The sequence below is a fragment of the Rattus rattus genome, chromosome 8, assembly GCF_011064425.1.
Source record: "Rattus rattus isolate New Zealand chromosome 8, Rrattus_CSIRO_v1, whole genome shotgun sequence".
NCBI classification, from domain to species: domain Eukaryota; kingdom Metazoa; phylum Chordata; class Mammalia; order Rodentia; family Muridae; genus Rattus; species Rattus rattus.
Window position 1 is genome coordinate 18,624,734 of NC_046161.1, and position 18,714 is coordinate 18,643,447.

Below are 18,714 nucleotides of genomic sequence, written 5' to 3' on the forward strand. Positions count from 1 at the left end.
ACGTCCTACTTATTTCATACCACGTAAATTAGCTAAAAGGTCAGGAGTCTGAATTTGCACTGATCAACTAAAACTAAGAATTATTACACCATTCCTATTTCCCGATTCCATCGTGAAACGAGACCCCTTGAACCTCACGCAGATCCCGTCCTCCCCACGCAAACACCCTAGCCGCGGCGGACCAGCTCCATGCACGGGTCCGCTCTGTGCACGCTGGGAGTTGTAGTTCGCTTCCCTTCTCTCCCTATGAGCAGGGTGTCAATCGCAGGAGCGCCTCCAGCGGCGAGCACGTTTGGAGGCGCAGAGTTCGGGAAGAAGGCAGGATCGTCTCCTAGCAACGGGGTTGCAGCGACGTCACCGTGGCGGGTTCTTAGCGCTGAGGCCAGGTGGAACCACCCTCTGGAACAGACGTGGTCCTCCACCTTGCGCTGCCGGTCCTGCCCTATCTGGTCCCGAGCTACCTTACGGGAGTTTTCGTCCGTGCGGCCCGCCGGCCTGGGCTTTGGCCCTGGCGGGACGATGCTGGAGTCTATTCGCGTAACGGGTGAGTGCAGGCATTGCTGACCCAGGTGGCGCGGCTGCAGCGGGTGGAGACCTTTGGGTTTGGGACCGGGGAGCAGTCGCGCAGCCCTAGCCCAGCAGAGGGAAGGGGCAGGAACTCTGCAATCTAGAGAGTGTAGAGTCCAATCCGATTTCACAGCATTTTAGGTGTGTAGTAAGGTGTTATATTTTCTAGAGTGCTCAGGAAAAAAAATCAGCCATGGAAACACATCTCTACATTTCAGTGTATGCTGTGTATGTTTGTTTGCATTTATTATCAAACACTATGAATTGAAATAAGAGCAGGTGTTTAGATCCAAGGTTAGAAAGTTTGTCTTTCATTTTTAAATAGATATGCATATTAGCCATATTTAAATCTTTAATAATACTAAACAGTTCCAGACCCTCAGCATTTGATTCTGCATGAAAACATTTCTGCAGGACAGATACCAAAACAACAGAATAAAGAGAAATAGCTAATTCCCAAAGTAGAGTGTCACAAAAATAAGCCTAGAATACTGGGTATTGCAGTACCCAGTAGACCAATTTTTCTGAATTTATTGTTTTGAACCAGGGTCTAGCTAGGTTACCCGGACTGGCCTTGAACTCACGGTCCTCCTGTCTCAGTCTCCCAGGTGCTGAGATATGGACACCAATAGCTAAGATCCTTTTTTAAGATAGCATACAAAGTAAGAGGTTTCATTATGGTGCTTTGAAATTCATCTCACAGTATGGTATTGCAGAGTTTGTTTTTTTTTAATTGAAAACTAAATTATTTTTAAGGGAAAATACTTTCTAATCTTAATTTTTTAATACTATTTGTTGTTCAGTGTATAAAATACAGAACTGATTGTTGTGGAATTCTAGTAACCTACAGATTATCCCATTGTTCTGTTGATAGGAAACATACTGTTATAAAAGCCAAGATCTTAGAGGCACTTAAATTGGCATTAGGCTTTTTAAAATTGAGATTTGATGTAGATATTAGTCTTTCATCTTAAAACACATTATCAGAGGCAGACACAGGTGGATTTCTATGAACTTAAAGTCAGCCTGGTTTATACAACAAGTTCCAGACCCAGACTCTAAAAACAAACAAACAAACAAACCAAAACAATACAATGTCAAAAGTTGCTTTAAAACCTCAAACAGGGCAGAAGAGGGGCAAATCTGAGCAAGTCTCAGTGACACATGTGCACAGGCTGTCGTAATAAGGCCAAGAGAGTACTTGCTTACCATAAACTAGGTTAGAACACAAATGTCAGAAATGCATTCTTTTGCACACTAAAAAAGGTAATTTAAAACTTGCAGTCCTTTTTATGATATAGAACAAGGCTTCTCAACTTCAGCAGTTTAATATTGGAAAAGTTAATTCTTTATTGTGAGCAACCGTATTTTAACACAGAGAATTGTGACAACCAAAAATGCCCTGTGGGTGGCAAAGTACTCTCCCTGTCTTCCAGTTAAAACCACTGCCTGCAAGAAAATAGATTCTGTAGCCCATATGACTCACCGGGTTTAGAAACTACACCGATTAAAATAACCCCCCCCAAACTGAAAGTCATTGTAGTGAGAATATGATTAAAATATTAGTATGGTATCTGATTAAAACATAACTGTATTCCTGCAGAGTTAGGGGTTTGAGGATGGGTTCTTTTTAACTGAACACCTACTCTTGTTAACTAGCTCTTTGCCCAGAATTGAGTGGAGTTCATGTGCCAAACCATTTTCTGATGTAGGTGATCTACAGGCAGTGAAATACTAGCCTTAGGAACTTGTCTCTGGTGTTCTTAAACATTTGCCACTGTTACAAAGTGATTTTCATCATTGTTATTATTATTCATTTATTACGCAGACTCTTCCTGTTGGTCAGGCTTCTTGCTGAAATGTCAGTCAATCAATGGGACCGAACCGAATGATGAGAGTAGCTGAGAAACACACCCTGTGCTACCCAGACTCTCCTGCACCCTGCAGTGTTTCAGATGCTTGCTTTCTTCCAATAGAACTTGATTGGGATAAGAATACTGACGAAAATATGATCCTTTTTCCTTTTTGCTTTGAAATAGCAATAAATACGGCAGCCTGGTGACATGGGCCTATAACCCTAGCTACTGGGAAGCTGCAACAGAGAGACGGCAAGTTCAAGGTCCTTCTGGGTAACTTACTGAGTGCCTATTCCAACATAACGTAAAGGGGCTGGACACTGGGCATGTGGCCCGGTCGAGAGAGTGCTTGCCTAGCATGCAAGAAACCCTGCCCCTGGTGCCCAGCAGTGCACACTTAGAACCCAACCACCCAAGATCTGGAGGTAGGAGAGTCAGAAGTTCAAGTGGGGTAAAAAGCTGTGAATGTAGAACAAAGTGGTATTTTATGTTCCAAAACTGAGGCAGTTGTTCGTAAAATTACTTTGTATGGTACCCGAGTTTTACTTAGTCATGATGTTCTATGATCTAGACGTGACATCCTAGTGACTGCTGACTGGAGGGCGAGGTGACAGAAGTGGAAGCTATAGAAAAACTGTATATTGGCTTAGAAATGGCATCAAATGAGAAAAGGTTTACTTTCCTCCCTCACTCCTCCCTCTGTTCCTTGCTCCCTTGTCTCTTTCTTCCTGCTTTTTTTCTGCATTGCATGGAGTGGCCTCTTGGCTTGGTCTCCTGAGTGCTGGGATTACAGGTTGCAACACCATACCTAGCTCACCTCTTATAACCCCTCTCCCTCCTCCCTCCTCCCTCCCCCCTCCTCCTTCCCTTTTAGACACACTGCTCACTTTGTAGTTGTGACTGCTGTGGAGCTCATAGCAATCCTATGTCCAGGACCTCATAAGGAACCACACCTAGCCGTGTCAGAGTCTTATGTCTTTCTGGGATTATGTTCTTTTCCATTAAGCTTCAGACAAGCAGCTCTGCATGATGGCTGCACCTGTAATCTCAGGGTTTGGAAGATCCGGAGTTCATGGGTAGCCTTAGCTACACATGACTTTGGGGCCAATCTGGGAACTCTGAGACCCTGTCTCAAAAAACAAAACTCTCAGAATCTTAGCATTGTGGTTTGCACATGTAATCCCAGTGTCCCAGTACGTGGTGTGATCATTTTACTGTCTGTCTGTCTGTCTATCTATCTATTTATCTATCTATTTATTTATTTTTGCTTTTAGTTTTTGTTCTGTGAGATCTGCTGCCTCAGCCTCCAGAGTGCTGGGTGTAAAGGCCCGGGCCAGCCATGCTTGGTTTCATTTCAGTTTTTAGAAACAGAGTCTCACCATGTAGCCCCTGTTGGCCTCGGTTGGAGCTCCTCCTTTACCTCCCAAGTGCTAGGTTTGCAGGTATGAGCTGCCCTGCCATGCTGAGCGTGTACTCCAGAGTCCGTGTGGAGAGTAACTCAGTGTCTGTCACCCTAGTGAGACTGTATGTGTGTGAGGGAGTTGGGGTGATAAGCACATGTGTGAAGGTCAGAGCATGAGTTTCTGGATTCAGTTCTCACCTTCTACTTGGTGAATTGACTTAGCAGCAAGCACCTTTACCCATGGAGCATCTCGCCAATCCTAACAAGAGTCTTGTTTTTTGTTGCTTCTGTGGTTGGGGGTCTGTAAGCACGTCAGCCCTGATGGTGGTGACGAAAGAGATCATTGACTCTGACTCACACAGACACAAATCTTTCCCCAGCGTTAGGAGAAAACTCTGTCTGCTGTGACTCCGGTGCTCCAGCCTCATCTCCCACACCCGTCTAACCTTCCCACTTTGTGTGGCCAGTCCTCAGATCATCCTTCTCTCCTAGGTCTGCCTCTTCTCCTGGGATGGTTGACTACTAGCTACGTATCCATCATCAGAAAGCACATAGCAGGACAGGTGGTTCTCCCTTCGTACCAGACTCTCCTGACACCTTGATGTAATTGTCACGGTTGCAGTTCTATATTTTTTTGTATTGAAAAAAACAACAACAAGCAAGACTCTGAAAGCAGTGTAGAATAGAGCTGCTTACAATTAGTTTGCTCTCCTCTCTGCTTATGAAAGGGGAACAGAAAGGTGGCCTAAGGAGGGAAATCCTTGAGAAGAAAGTGTAGAGAATTTGGTCCCTTGAGTGTTGGTCTCTTATTTTCTTTTTGCCAGTGTTGTTTTTTAGATAGGTTCTCATTCTAGCCCAGATTGGCTTGGAACTCACTGTGTAGCCCAGGCTGACCCCTTGTCTCAGCCTCCCCTAAATGCTGGCATTACAAGCAAAAGCACAGGAGCTAGCTTTGCTGTTTGTGAACTACATATAAATGTGGCCATGCCCTCCTTTGACGTGGCTTCCATTAGTCAACACTGTCTGGTGGTCCTCAGTGCTGGCACCTGTAACTTCAGCTTTATTTTCATTGCACAATACTCTGAGGTTCCGATAAGTTAATAATCCTTTCTACTGTCAGTAGATATCATCTGAGCTTAAGAGATGAAATCCTCTATAACACTAAAGTGTTTCTCTTTGGACATTACGAGTTTTTGTTTAGTTCTGTTTTATATTCCTGCAGTCAGGCATCCTTTTGCAACATTAACCCAAGTTGTCAAGTTTTATAAGTACTAGTGCATCATGAGATTTTCATTTGGCTGCGAGTACAGCTAAGTGGCATACCAGCTAGTTAGCATATACAAGACCCTCAGTTCAAAACCCAGAACTGTACTCAGAGACAGCTCTCCGTGTTATATAGGCCAGCCTGGTCTACATAGCGTTCCAGGCCAGCCAGGGCCAAACAGAGAGGCCTTGTATCCTAAAAAAAAAAAAAAAAAAAAAAAAAAAAAAGGGAGGGGGATGGTGGTGGTTTGGGGATTTAGCTCAGTGATAGAGCGATTGCCAAGTGCAAGGCCCTGGGGTTCGGTTGTCAGCTAGGGCAGGGGGAGCTGGGTAGTGTGCATGATGGGGTTTGGGGGTGGAGAGATGGCTCAGCAGTTGAGAGCACTTGCCCCTTTTTGGAGGACAAGAGTTCAGCAACCATGTACTCACAAGGACCAGGAACTGGCTCCAAGAGACTGGACCATCTCTCCTGGCACCTGAAGGCACCTGTGCACAAGTGGCATCCATTCACTGGACACACACAGAAAGACACGCTAAAAACAAAGTAACAAGACGCTGAACCAAAAACAAGAAAGGAAGAAAGATAAACTCAGAACAGAAAAACAAAAAGAAAAGAGAGATGCACAGTTTTGTAGGCAAAGTTTGTTGGCCGGTATTTTTCCACCAGGTGTTGTTTTTGCTGGTCTGGTTTCTAGTTAGATGTTATAACTTTTCAGAAACCTAAGCCATTCCAAGCAGTGAACTGCTTGTTTACTGAGAGTCCGTTCTCCTCCATGCTTTAGATAGGAACAAGAGCCCTGATGGGTTTGAAGATTAGGCTGTTACAGAGAGTCCTTGATAGAGCTAGGAAGAAGCCAGGAGTCTGAGTGTCCTCTTCTCCTGTTCTAGATTCATACGAAGCTTTTGTCCTATTGGCAAATTCAGTGTCTTTATCACAGTGCTAATGCTGAGAAGCAATTTTCTTTCTTTCCTATTATTTTATCTTATTTTATTTTTTATTGATCAATCCATTTGTTTACATCTCAAATGGTATCTCCCTTCCCAGTTAACCCTCCACAACCCCTCCCCCCATCCCATGAGGAGCAATTTTAATGTAATAATACTATTTGCCTTTTAAAATGTTTGGTTAGCCTAGTTAGCCTGTGTACAACGGGTTTCCAACGTGCATACCTTCTCCCTTCTGCATCCTCTCCCCAACTCCCCTTCTCCTGAGGCCAGCCTTCTGCTCAGCTACTACTCGTCCCCTTATCAGTGACCACTAAGAAAAGGGTCTCTCTTCTCTGGCAACCATTGTAGGCTTGAGTTTGTGCAAGCAGCCATAGCTACTGTGAGTTGCTGGCTCCCAGCCCTCCCTCCTGTGTCTGGAAAACACCACTTCACAGCCACCTTCCCTACTTTCCGGCTCCAATGACCTTTCACCTCCTCTTCTGTGCTGTTACCTGGGCCCTGGAAGTAGGGGATGACACAGCCGACGAGGAGTCCACAGTCACTCTGAAGAGGGTGGCTCTCTGGGTTAACCGAGTCTACCTCATGAAGAGCAGTGGGCTGCACGATCTATGGGTGTAAGGACGCATATTTGTTCACGGTTTGATGCTATGTCCACTTAGCAAAGAAACAGTAGTAGGGTCTTCCTGAGGGTGTATGAACTCCTCAGCCAGGCACTCCAAGTTTTTAATAAAAGAGTTGTGAGTGATTGAAGTGCTCTGGAAGTAGGGGACAACTTGTGAGAGTCACTGTGCCTCTCCACCATGTGGGTTCCAGCCTTACGACTCAGGTTGACAGGACTGACGGTAAGTACCCTCTGAGCCATCTTGTTATAACTTCTATTTGGTTTTTGAAGCACAGATTCTTGCTCTGTAGCTCGGTCTCACTTTTGACTCCTGACAATACCTCTGTCTTAGCCTCCCAAGTACTGGGATTAGCCGTGTGAGCCACCGCAAACAGCTCTGCACCATTTAATATAGCCGAACTAGGATTACAGTGACTGGGACATAAATTGTGACAGCACTGGCCTCACCATCCCTGGGAGACTTTCGCACATGGATGAGGCCTCAAGCAGACTTTAACAAGGGAAGTGAAATGCGGGATCCTGGGACAGAGGTCTGCTGGGCACCCTCTGCTACTCCCCACTCCTCCAGGGAGATTTTGGCAGGACTTGTTATAGTCAAGATTGTTGGTTTTAATACTCTATCTTTGGATTATTCTTCGTGATTCTGCACGTTAATCGTGTGCACTTGATCATTTGCATTTATAACTTCCTTCTCCTCCCAGGTACCCGCCTCCCAGGACTGGGCTAAATAAAGATGTTTTGATTTAGGCCTAAAAACAAGGGTAAGAGAGGCACTGAGACAGAAGCCAGGCGTACCCAAGGAAGCATGTATGGCTTCTCAAAGTAGAGCTGTGGGAGTAAGACATACTCAAGTGTGGGTGTGGACGCAAAGGGGCAGGTGAGAGTGTTGGTTTTTCAGTGTTTGTTGTTTTGATTTGGTCTTTGAGGACTAAGCTCAGCTCCAACACTGAACACTTAGGATAGCCTTGAACTAATGATCGTACCGACTCCATCCGGTGCTGGGGGACTGCATCCAGGGCTTCATCCCAGCCCTGTAAGATAGGGTACACCTGCAGCCTCAGGGCTACTTAAAAAGTACTCCGAGCAATGGATAAGGTTGTACTGTTTTTGTTTTAGACAGAGTCTCAGCGTGTGGTCCTGGCTGACCTGGAACTCAGTATGTAGACTAGGCTCCTCTTGAATTTAGGAAATCCACCTGCCTCTGCTTTGAGAGTCCTGGGGTAAAGTTGTGAACCACCACATCCAGCCTCAATGGGCTTTCGTTTGGATGGCCTTGGTGCTTTTGACTAAATAAATCAGTGAGCCCTCTGGTCTTAAGAGTACTATAAGTTTTGAAAATCAACCCTTTTTTACATTAAATATTCACCTCTTAAAAATTGAGCATAGCTATGCATGGCCACCTACCTCAGTTATCCCAGCAGTTGGGCTGAGGTGGGAGAATGCCAGCCTGGGTTGTATAATGAGTTTTGGGCTGTCTCAAACAATAAAGTAATAAAAATCAGCAAATATATAGGCAATAAACTATAAACATAGGAAGTTTTCAGAGTAATTTTTATTAATTGGTTCTTAAAATGTTTTGTTTACTTTACTTGATTCTGTGAAGGTGAAATGGGAAAATAATTGGGTTGTTTCCCTTTTCTGTTTCAGGGCGCTCCCGAGTCGGTCCCCACATTCTTACCTCTGCCCTCTGCTTTCCTGTAGTGTCTGTTTCATTGTCTTTCATGGTGACTTTTTAATCTCTTGAACTTGTGTCCTTTTAAGGATGTTGACATTGTTCCTGGCCTTTGGAGCACTGCCCATGTTCTGTGTTCTCCTGCTCGTTTGCTCTGCCAGCCCAGGTTGAGTGTCTCTGGGGGACACCAAAGTCTGGGCCTCCTGAGAAACTGTTCCCAGCCAGCCTGTGATGAAAATATTATTCCTCCTCCTACTTTGGGCTGGTTAAATCTTTAACATCTTATGTGACTTCTTTGTACAGTTCATCTTCAATATGACCCGGTAAACTCTAAACTGCTACATCTACTTTATTTTATTTTATTTTATTTTATTTTATTTTATTTTATTTTATGTGTATGGGCATTTTGCCTGCGTGCATGTTTGGTTACCATGTGGATGCCTCTTGCCCGTGGAGGGCAGATGAGGGCATCCCATCCCCTGAGATTGGAGTTACAGATCGCTGTGAGCTGCCATCTGGGTGCTGGATATGGAGCCACGTCTTCTGTAAGCGCAGCCATCCCTCCTGCCCCGCCACCTCTTAATTCGCATCTAGTTACATTTGGCCCTTACAAGTTCATACTTTTACGTTATCCTTTAGACACTAGAATTAAACTTTCACCTGCTGTCTAAGAAAGTTCGGTTTTGTTTTTTGTTTTCTTGAGAGAGGGCCTCACACAATGCAGGCTGGCCTTACACTTGCTATGTTGACAAAGTGACCTGACCCTCCCGTCCTCACTTGTCCAGTGAGTACTGGACCGTAGGCAAGAAATTTTGCTTAAAGGGCTTTAGGTATCTTACATACTTAGAATTTCTGTTATCTCCCTTTGACCTGGTATTGTTTCTTCACCCCAAACCCTAAACTTCTGGACTGACATTTTTCCAGCCATGGTGGCACCCACCTATAATCCCAGCACTTGGAGAAGAGGATCAAGGGGTTCTAGGCCAGCCTGGGCTACCAAGTGACCACACCTTGCTCTACTCTGACGTGATGGTAGTTCTCCATCATACAAGAAACTGTCCTATAAGAAGGATGGCCTAGACTGCTCATAAGGAGTCTGCCCTGTGTGATGACCATGAGGACTCTCTTAACCATGTGCTGTGCTGTTTTATTAAAAGGCTTCAGAGCAGAAGTCAGTGGTAGGACTGGGTCGTAGCTAACTGGAAGAGTGCTTACCTAGGGTGTGGGAGGCCATGGGCCCATCCCTAGTGCTAGTGGGGAGAAGCAGACTGCACAGAAACAACTCAAGTATGTGTTTATAGAGATGCTTATTGGAGACATGTGCCAAATACACTATCCATTTGTGGAATGAAAAATTCTAAAGGACAGAAACTAAGTTTTCGAGACAGGGTCCCATGTACCCAGTCTACCCTCGAGCTCTGCTGTGTAGGTAAGGATCATCTTGGACTCTTGACCCTCCTGCTTCCATCTCTGAGAGGCGGGAGTTCCTGGTGAGCCACCCAACAGCTCACAGCGTTGAAGCTAGTGCGTGAGCAAGCAGTCTGTGCAACTTCTAACTGTCCATAGCATTGGCGAGGCCCAGAGACAAAGTCCCCAGCTTGCCACGCAGTGTACTGACACTGTTGTGATAGTAAGTATATGTATTTTCCTTTTTTGGCAACATCATCTCATTAGCCCAAACTGGTCTAAGAGTACACGGCTACGTTTAACTGTGAAATTCTGATTCTCCTGCTTCTTACCTTTCAAGTTTGGAGATTACAGGCATGTGCTACCCCCTGCCCCTATACACAATATTAGTGCTGGGAAAACAGCAAACATTCCATCACCAAGCTGCAGTTTCAGCTCTTAACCAGTTATCAATAGTGACTGACCTTACCGAACATGCTTACACATACATTGTTAATAGTGACTGACCTTACTGAACATGCTTACATACACATTGTTAATAGTGACTGACCTTACCGAACATGCTTACACATACATTGTTAATAGTGACTGACCTTACCGAACATGCTTATATACACATATATTACCAGTTGATTGTGTTTTTACACAGGGTCTCACTGCGTAGCTCTGGCTGCCGTGGAACTTTAGACTAGGCTGTCTCAAACTTAGACACATCCACTGCCTCTGCTTCCCACTGCTGGGATTAAAGGCATGTACACTGCACCCAGCTATCATTTCTGGAATCTTAAAAATGTTTTAAGGTAGAAAAGTACTGTTGTGTTTGTACTTTTGAGGTTTGGTGGGGGTTGGGGATGGTTGTTTTGTCTTAACTTTTTGTCTCTGTAGCGCTAGCTTTCCTGGAACTTGATCCTGGAACTGGTCTTGAACTCAGAGATCCTCCTGCCTTTGCCTCACTAGTGCTAGGATTAAAAGCATTTGACACCACACCCAGCTAGCTTGTTTTAAGATAATTAAGGTCTTGCTGTGCAACTCTGGGTTAGCACTCAGTAGTTAGTCCAGGTTGCTTCTGTTTCTTGAGTTCTGACTACAGGTGTGAGGTAGCACCCACAGCACGCTTACTCTGTAGAGTTGCAAATGTCAAGCTTGTATTAACTTCGAAAGTCTTGGAGGGTGATCTGGTGTCCTTACAATCTGTCCTTGTTAAGCTCACAGTAATGAGGCATTCAGAGCATTTCTGTTCGTGATTTCATTTTACTAGACTCCACCACAGGTGTGGATTGAAGCTGAGCATGTCAATGGATAATTTATGTTAGCACAGAAATGTGTCCTGTTAATGCCTGAAGTAGCCGTTCTAAAGATGTTTGCTAGTTTATAGGGTTCGCAGGGCTTCAGGGAAGTTTCCATTTAACCCGCAGTGTGCTTCATCTGGCATCTCTGTTGTTTCTCTGTTTGGTTTTGTTATCACAGAAAAGCTTCACTGGCCTGAGCATGAACTTGCTAAGAAGTTTGTTCTAAATGCAGAAGAGGCATTGACCATTGACAGCAAGAGAAGCTTTTCCAGTCTGTCCTCTGGAGTTCTCAAGGACACTTTCACAACTGGAACCAGTAGTTACAATGTTCTACTTCAGAGCAAGGAGGAGAGAAAGCACCATTCACAAAAGCGGTTTTCCTCTGCCCACTCCAAACGACATAGAAAGCCCAGCAAATCTCCTAGTTCCTCTCATAGCAAAGATTCTAGCAGGACACCAGCCCTGGTGCCTGTGACAAGCACCGGTACTTGGTACTGCCTAGACAGGCAGTCTGCTGTTCTTGTCACTAGTTCAGTACCAAGTCCTGTAAAGTTTACCCGTGATATCTCTGTTACAGGAAGCGGCCTCGCACTGCCACCCAAACCGAAAAACAAGGTCAAACGGCGCAACCTGACCCCTCTGCCAAAGCCAAAGCAGCAGCCTCAGCTGTGCAGAAGCTTTGAGAAAGGAGATGACTTTTCTGGGAAAAAGCTCTGTATATTGACCGCTATAAAGCCCATCAACCTGGAGAAGGAAAAGCTGAGGTTCTTCAAGTCTGACTACACTTACAACCCTCAGTTTGAGTACGCCAATCCCTCTCTGCCAGGCGTGTTAGCCAAGCACAGCCACGCCTCTGACCGCTTCCTTAAGCAGGTAAAATGCCGCTTTCCTAGTGGTAGTTCACTACGTAGCTAAAGCGATTAACCTACCGTTCTGTAGGCAAAAGGAGATTCCTTCATATCCTCTATTAACTCTCACCAGGGAGGGGTGGCCGTGTGATAAGAGGTTTGTAGGTGAGTGTTTTCGCTCACATGTATGAGAACCGTGTTGTAGTAAAAATGTACAGACTCTACACTGGGTTCTCTGACTGGAAGACACTGACTTCGAATTTGAATTCGTGGCTCATTAGCCAACACATAGATAGGGGTTAGGTAGACTGCACTGTTTGGTTTCCCCCTTGGGGGCTAGAAGATCAAACCTGGAGTCTTGGACATGCTGGGCAATTGTACATATTACATCCCTTCATGAACACATGGGAGACAGGAGAGTAACCCAGGCTAACCTCGGATTTACAGCATGACTGGAGAGAATCTTGAACTCCAGCTCTTTCTGTTTCTACCTCCCGAGCACTGGGACCAGGCTGGTGAGATGGCTCAGTACGTAAAGGCTCCAGCCACTAAGTCTGACATCCCCAGACCAGTCAATCCCCAAGACACAAGGTTAGGAGGACAGAACCGACTTCCTAGGCATGTGAGTGCCACATCCCACATACGGTTTTAAAAATAAACTAAGTCCTGGGATTATAGGAGTGTGCTTCCATACCTACCTTATGAAGCTTTTTAATATTCTTGAGATGATTTTAAATTGCTGTGTATTTTCCTTGGTAGAAGAACTCTTCTTCTCTTGCTTTTGTGTTTTCCAGTGAGCACTCACCCTTTGTTTGCTTGTTGTTTAGACAAGATTTCAGATGGCCTAGCCTGGTCTAGAGTTCCCGTGTAGGGAAAATGACCTTGGCCTTCTGATTGTCCAGCTGCTGGGGATCAGACCCTGGGTTTCAAGCATCCTAGGCAAGCCCTCTACTGGCTGATCTACATCCCAGGCCTAGTTTGCTGTTCCTTTCAGTTCAAATCATCCTTCTCCCCTTTGTCTTCTCTTCTTTATTATTATATAGGTAAATGCATAGCATGTTTAAGATCATTTTAAGTGACTACCTCCCCTCAGTGCTGACACCACCTTTTGAGGCTGTGCTTACAAGTAATCCTCAGTTTGAGCTAGCCAGGGCTACTTCTAGCTTCATTCTGTTGCTGTGGTAAAGCAGATCAGAAGCAATGTAAGAGAGGAAAGGTTTGTTTTGATTATGGGTTCTCATCACTGAGAGTCGGGGCTGGAGTTAGAAGGCAGGTCTGCTTGCAGTTCCGTGAAGCATTACCCTAACCAGGGAACTGGCTCACAGCTAAGTGAGCACAGCAGAAAGCATGGAAAAAATGCTGCTTGATGAGCCACTCACGGCAGGGCCATGCTTACCTAGCTCCGTACACAGTCCAGGTCTGCCTGCCTGGAAGTGATGCTGCCCCGTCCACAGGCCCACAGTGGGCAGCCCAGGGCTATAGTTCACTGCTAGAGCTCTTGCCCAGAGAGTACGAGGCCCCAAGCTCATTACCTAATACTGGAAGACTTTTTTTTTTAATTAAAAAATTTTCAGTGTGTGGGTGTTTTGCCTGCATGTATGCCTATAAAATGTGTGTGCTTGATGACCTTAGAGACCATAAACTGGAGTTACAGACAGTTGTGAATCACCATATAAGTGCTGGGACTCAAACCAGGGTTCTCTGCAAGAGCAGACAATGTTTTTAACCTCTGAGTCCTCTCTACCCCCTTGTTGTATTGTTTAAAGGCTGGGTTTTAGGATACCGTGCCTATAATTCTAGCACCTTGAGAATTGTAGACAAGGTCAAGGTTAAGGTCACCCTTGGCTGCATAGTTCAAGGCCAGCCTAGGCTACCTGAGACTATCTGAAGTCCTCCCTCCCACCCCCATGCCTATCACACAAAGACTGTCTTGTTGGGTACAGTTGGATTATGTCTGTAGTCTGAGTATTTGAAAGGCTTAGGTAAAATGGTCTGTCGGGTCTAGGAGTCTGTAAAGTTACTCAGAATTAAGGAGAAAAATCTTAGATTTTACAATTTTTTTTAAAGTTACTCAGAATTAAGGAGAAAAATCTTAGATTTTACAATTTTTTGAAGGAAATGCGGTACTGGGGTTGGATATTGGCAACATAGAAAAATACTGCCCCTAATAACACATTCATTTACACTGAATTCCAAAATTAAAGGCTAGCAGTTCTGATAAATTCAACACTGTATAGTGATTTGGGAAGTAGATGTACATTTTGTCCTTAAAGCAGTTCCGTAAGGTAAGTAGGGTAAACGGTTTGCATCTTCATGTTGCCGCTGAGGAAGCCAAGCCTAGGAGATGTAGAGTCACGGCGCTAAGTGGTGGAGCCTCCTGGGAAGCCAGGCCTCCTAACTGTTCCTCTTCTGACATGGTCACCCCTCCTCCTGTATCAGTTTCCCCATTGTAAATAGCTTTTCACTGAATGAAACTGCACTTGAGGAGAGAATGTTAGCACATAATCTTGGAAGTGGCTTGTGTCAGATTTCCAAACAAAAAACCAGAATCAGCTAGTAAACTAAAAACAGAATCAGTAGTAAACTAAAAACAGAATCAGTAGTAAACTAAAAACAGAATCAGTAGTAAACTAAAAACAGAATCAGTAGTAAACTAAAAACAGAATCAGTAGTAAACTAAAACCAGAATCAGTAGTAAACTAAAAACAGAATCAGTAGTAAACTAAAAGCAGTTAGCAGAGCTCTGAGTTTGTTCAGAACATTTGCCAGCTCGTCAAAGACAACCATGGACATTTTATAGAGAAAGAGATTTTCAGTTTATAGATGAAGTATTTACGTGTCTTACACTAGTTTTAAACTTAGGATGAACTTCAGGATGTTTACCACAGCACACTCCTTTAGTCCCAGCACTTGGGAGGCAGAGGCAGGCAGATCTTGTGAGTTCAAAGCCAGCCTTTTTTATAGAGTGAGTTCCAGTACAGTCAGGGCTACACAAAGGGGCTGAGGCAGGTGGATCTCTGTGAATTGACACAGGCCTGCTCTACAGAGTTCCAGTGAGACCCTTTCTCAAATACCATCACTGTCTTAGGTGTGACTGTCTATTGCTGTGACAAAATACCATGACAAAAAGCAAATTGGGGAGGAAAGGGTTTATTGAATGGCTTGCATTTCCACAGGACTTCATCACTGAAGGAAGGCAGGACAGGAACTCCCAGGGCTGGGCCCTGGAGGCAGGAGCTGATGCAGAGGCCATGGATGGGTGCTGCTTACTGACTTGTTTCCCTGGCTCACTCAGCCTGCCTTCTTATAGAACCTAGCCCAGGATGGACCAGAGATCCACCTGCCTCTGCCCCTGAGCACTGGGATTAAAGGCATGGCAGTCCCATATCTGGCCCCAGAACCTGCTTTGTTTGGTAGGTGTTGAAACAAGGTTTCTTTGTGTAACCCTGGTTGTCCTGGAACTCACTCTATAGGATGGGCTGAGCCCTCCCCCATTGATCACTAATTAAGAAAGTGCCTTACAGTTAGATCTCAGATCTCATGGAGGAGGCATTTCCTTAACTAAGGCTTCTTCCTCTCTGATGATTGTAGCTTTTGTCAAATTGACACACAAAATCAGCCAGTTCAATGCCCCCCTCCCAAAGAAAACAAAAACCAGTCTCTGATTTAATAATCAGACAAGCTGGGGCCAAGGCCTGTGCTGACAAACAGCCTGGCTATCCCAGTCCACTGCCCTTGGCCCTCCTGAGCAAAGCTGTCAGGGGTTTCGCAGCAAAAGCCTATTGGAGTAATTCTGAGTAATTGTGATAACTTTACAGTGCATCCCTAGTTCCTTAGTAATGTTTTTGTGTAGTGACTCACACTTGTGATGTGATATCTTCCCTCCTATCTTTTTAAAAATATTTATTTATTTATATTTATATTTATACTGTCACTGTCTTCAGACACAACAGAAGAGGGCATCAGATCCCATTACAGATGGTTGTGAGCCACCATGTGGTTGCTGGGAATTGAACTCAGGACCTCTGGAAGAGCGGTCAGTGCTCTTACCCGCTGAGCCATCTCTCCAGCCCCCCCCCCCTTTGACATATCAAATGTGCTGTGTGTCGTGCCGATACAGAGTGGACCCTCATCAGTGAGGAAGTGCTGGGTAACATTTGCTGATGGCAGAGGTCAGGCGCACCTCTCAGCTCTAATGCAGATTGCCACTGTCCTTATGAGTCTCACAACAATCCAGACACAGGATCTCTTTTCAAAAGTTTTCTTGGACTTGTTTTATGCTCTGTATATGAGTGGTTTTAAAAAGATTTATTTATTTCTAAATGCATGGGTGTTTTCCCTTGTGTAAGTGTGGTGAATGCATAGATGCCCATGCAGGCCAGAAGCGGCTGTTAGGTGTCCTGGAACTAGAGTTACAGCCACTGTGACCTGCTGTGTGAGCGCTGGGAACCAGCCCAGGAGGTCTGCCAGAGCAGCCAGCCCATCCCAGAGTGCAGTGAAGGAAACACACATGGAATCTTCTGGTTTCCTCTACTTAGATTCTTATTCTGGGTGGTTTTCTTGGAGGTTCTGATAATTTGTGTTTATTACCAGATTTTTAATTAGTCTTTACTTTGTGTCTATTTGGAAAAAATCTCAACTTTTTAAGATGATGAGAAGTGTATAGTACATTGCCCTAGATGAAAGATGGAACTATTCTGACTTACCATCCTCCTCTTCCTCCTCCTCCTCACCACCATCCTCATCATCATTGTCACCGAAGAGTATTATTTTCGTCAACAGAATAAAAGCTGGCTTTGGCCCTTCAGTACTCTCTCAGTCTCGTGGTCTGCTGTCTGTATTTCTGATCAGGAGGTTTGCTTGCCTTTTGAATACATTTTCCTTGACAGGTTGTCCAAAGAAGGAGATGCGTCCAAGTGGTGCACAGACATAAATGCACCCATAGCACACAAGTAGATAGATAAACAGGTGCATTTTAAGCAGATTTTATAGATTGCTACAGAGGACTGGTTGTCTTGTATGTTTTTAAATATTTAAGCTTTTTTCCCTTTAACTAAATGATACTTGTAAGCTACCATCTGATCTGGGGACATACTTGGTTTACTCTGGAGTTCTTCCAAACCACCACGGGTCTTGTCAAGAAGCCAATATCCTCTCTGCCCAGCTTCTCCTAGCGGCAGTCACAGGCACAGCGTGTCGACAGCGCATCAGCCTCTGCATCTCTGGCTGAAGAACCGGAAGACAGGGAGGAAGAGCGTCTCTTTGGGCCCCGACGCCCTTCCTTTCCTTCTCAGTCAGTCTCACTTGTGGCCGTGGGAGCATCTCACTGTTTAGCTCTGGGAGGTGCCGCTGGGCCAGCAAGAGCACTTGTAAGTTCACAGGCGTTTACAATGATTTTTGAAAGTCAGTGGGAACTGTTTAAGCTTAGAAAAATGTGAAGCTGGAGTTTCATCTTAACCCCGTTACTAGTAAATCTGAATACATCTTGACGAATAAGATCATAATTAGCTGACTTCATCTCAGTGGCATGAGCTGTTGATTTAATCTTTCTTTTACAGTCCATCAATATTATGGAGCTGACTTTACAGAAATATGGAAGTTATGAAAAATTTGAACAAGCTACTGGTGGTAGCTTGTTGTCTAAAACCCGTATCTGGAGTCATGTTAGGAAGTACATGATGAAGGAAGGCTGCCTGGGAGAGGTACGGGCCACGGGTGGGTGGGGCCTGGGAGAGGTATGGGCGGTCAGTGGGCAGGGCCTGGCTGCAGTGCTTGCACTCAAGATTAGTGCCAAGTGCATGCTCTTTTCTGAAGGTTTTGTTTGGTCAGGCTTGTTTTACTGATTGGATTGGGTTTTGCCACCTTTCTTTTGTTCCTAGGGTCATTCCTGTCTGTGTAGCTTATAGCATTGTGTTACTCAATGAGAATTATTAAAGAGAGATTTTGCAGCTGTGTTCTTAGTCATCAGTCTCAAAACCAGCACTGACAATGTGCAGGTTTCTGTGGTGCCTGTGTGTGTGAACAGGATAGTTCTTTCCAGTTCTGTGTGGTTCTGAGGCTGAGACTAGAGTTGCCATCTTGCAGGGGAAGTACCTTTGGCCATTGAGCCATCTTGCCACTCCCTCCCCACTTTTAAGGCACCAAGAATTGAGCCCAAGACCTTGGGCAAGCACTCTACTGTAAAGCTCTATCCATTCTTTTTACTTTTTCGTTGATACAGGATCTCACTAAGTTGCTCAGGCTGGCCCGCAATTCTCTCTGCAGCCTAGACCTTGTTCTTCTTGCTTTAGTTTCTGTAGTCTCTGGTGTGTCTTTTCTTCTGTCTTATTTCTTTTCTTCTCTCCCTCCCTCCCTCCCTCCCCCTCCTTTCCTCTTGCCCATCCATTCTTCCTTCCTTCCTTCCTTCCTTCCTTCCTTCCTCTTTTTTTTTTCTTTTCTATTTTTCGGAGCTGGGGACCAAACCCAGGGCCTTGCGCTTGCTAGGCAAGCGCTCTACCACTGAGCTAAATCCCCAACCCCTTCCTTCCTCTTTTTAAAGACAGGGTCTCTTTCAGTCCTAACTGTCCTGGAACTGGCCAGGGTGAACTTGAACTCACAGAGGTCCTCCTGTCTCTGCCTCTCAAGTGCTGGCATTAAAGGTGTATGCTACCATAACCAGCCTCCTTCATTTCCTTTCAATCCAGTGAATGTTCTTAAATTCTCAGAGGGTTAAAATGATAAGGTTCAAAAGCAAACAAAGCAGAACAAATTAGAGGCTCATATTTGACTGATACATATTTCATCACCTTGGTTTAATTAGATAATGAATAGGCCCATTATTTTTTTTTTGCAAAAACTTTC

At 44.8% G+C, this 18,714-nt stretch overlaps 1 protein-coding gene across 5 annotated transcripts in view; it reads left to right on the plus strand.

Annotated features, from left to right (window-relative positions):
- The first annotated feature begins 243 nt into the window (after positions 1-243).
- Kiaa0895 (KIAA0895 ortholog) overlaps positions 244-18,714 on the plus strand; it is a 31,449-nt gene continuing 12,978 nt past the window's right edge. For 2 of the 5 annotated variants that reach the window (XM_032911595.1, XM_032911597.1), the window contains exons 1-3: positions 244-544; positions 11,205-11,899; positions 17,433-17,576. In XM_032911595.1, the coding sequence (XP_032767486.1) occupies positions 247-544; positions 11,205-11,899; positions 17,433-17,576 (1,137 nt within the window). In that variant the 5' untranslated portion in view covers positions 244-246. Of the gene's footprint in view, positions 545-2,304; positions 2,849-11,204; positions 11,900-17,432; positions 17,577-18,714 lie in introns of those variants that run through there. The other 3 variants (XM_032911596.1, XM_032911600.1, XM_032911599.1) reach the window with 3 other exon arrangements.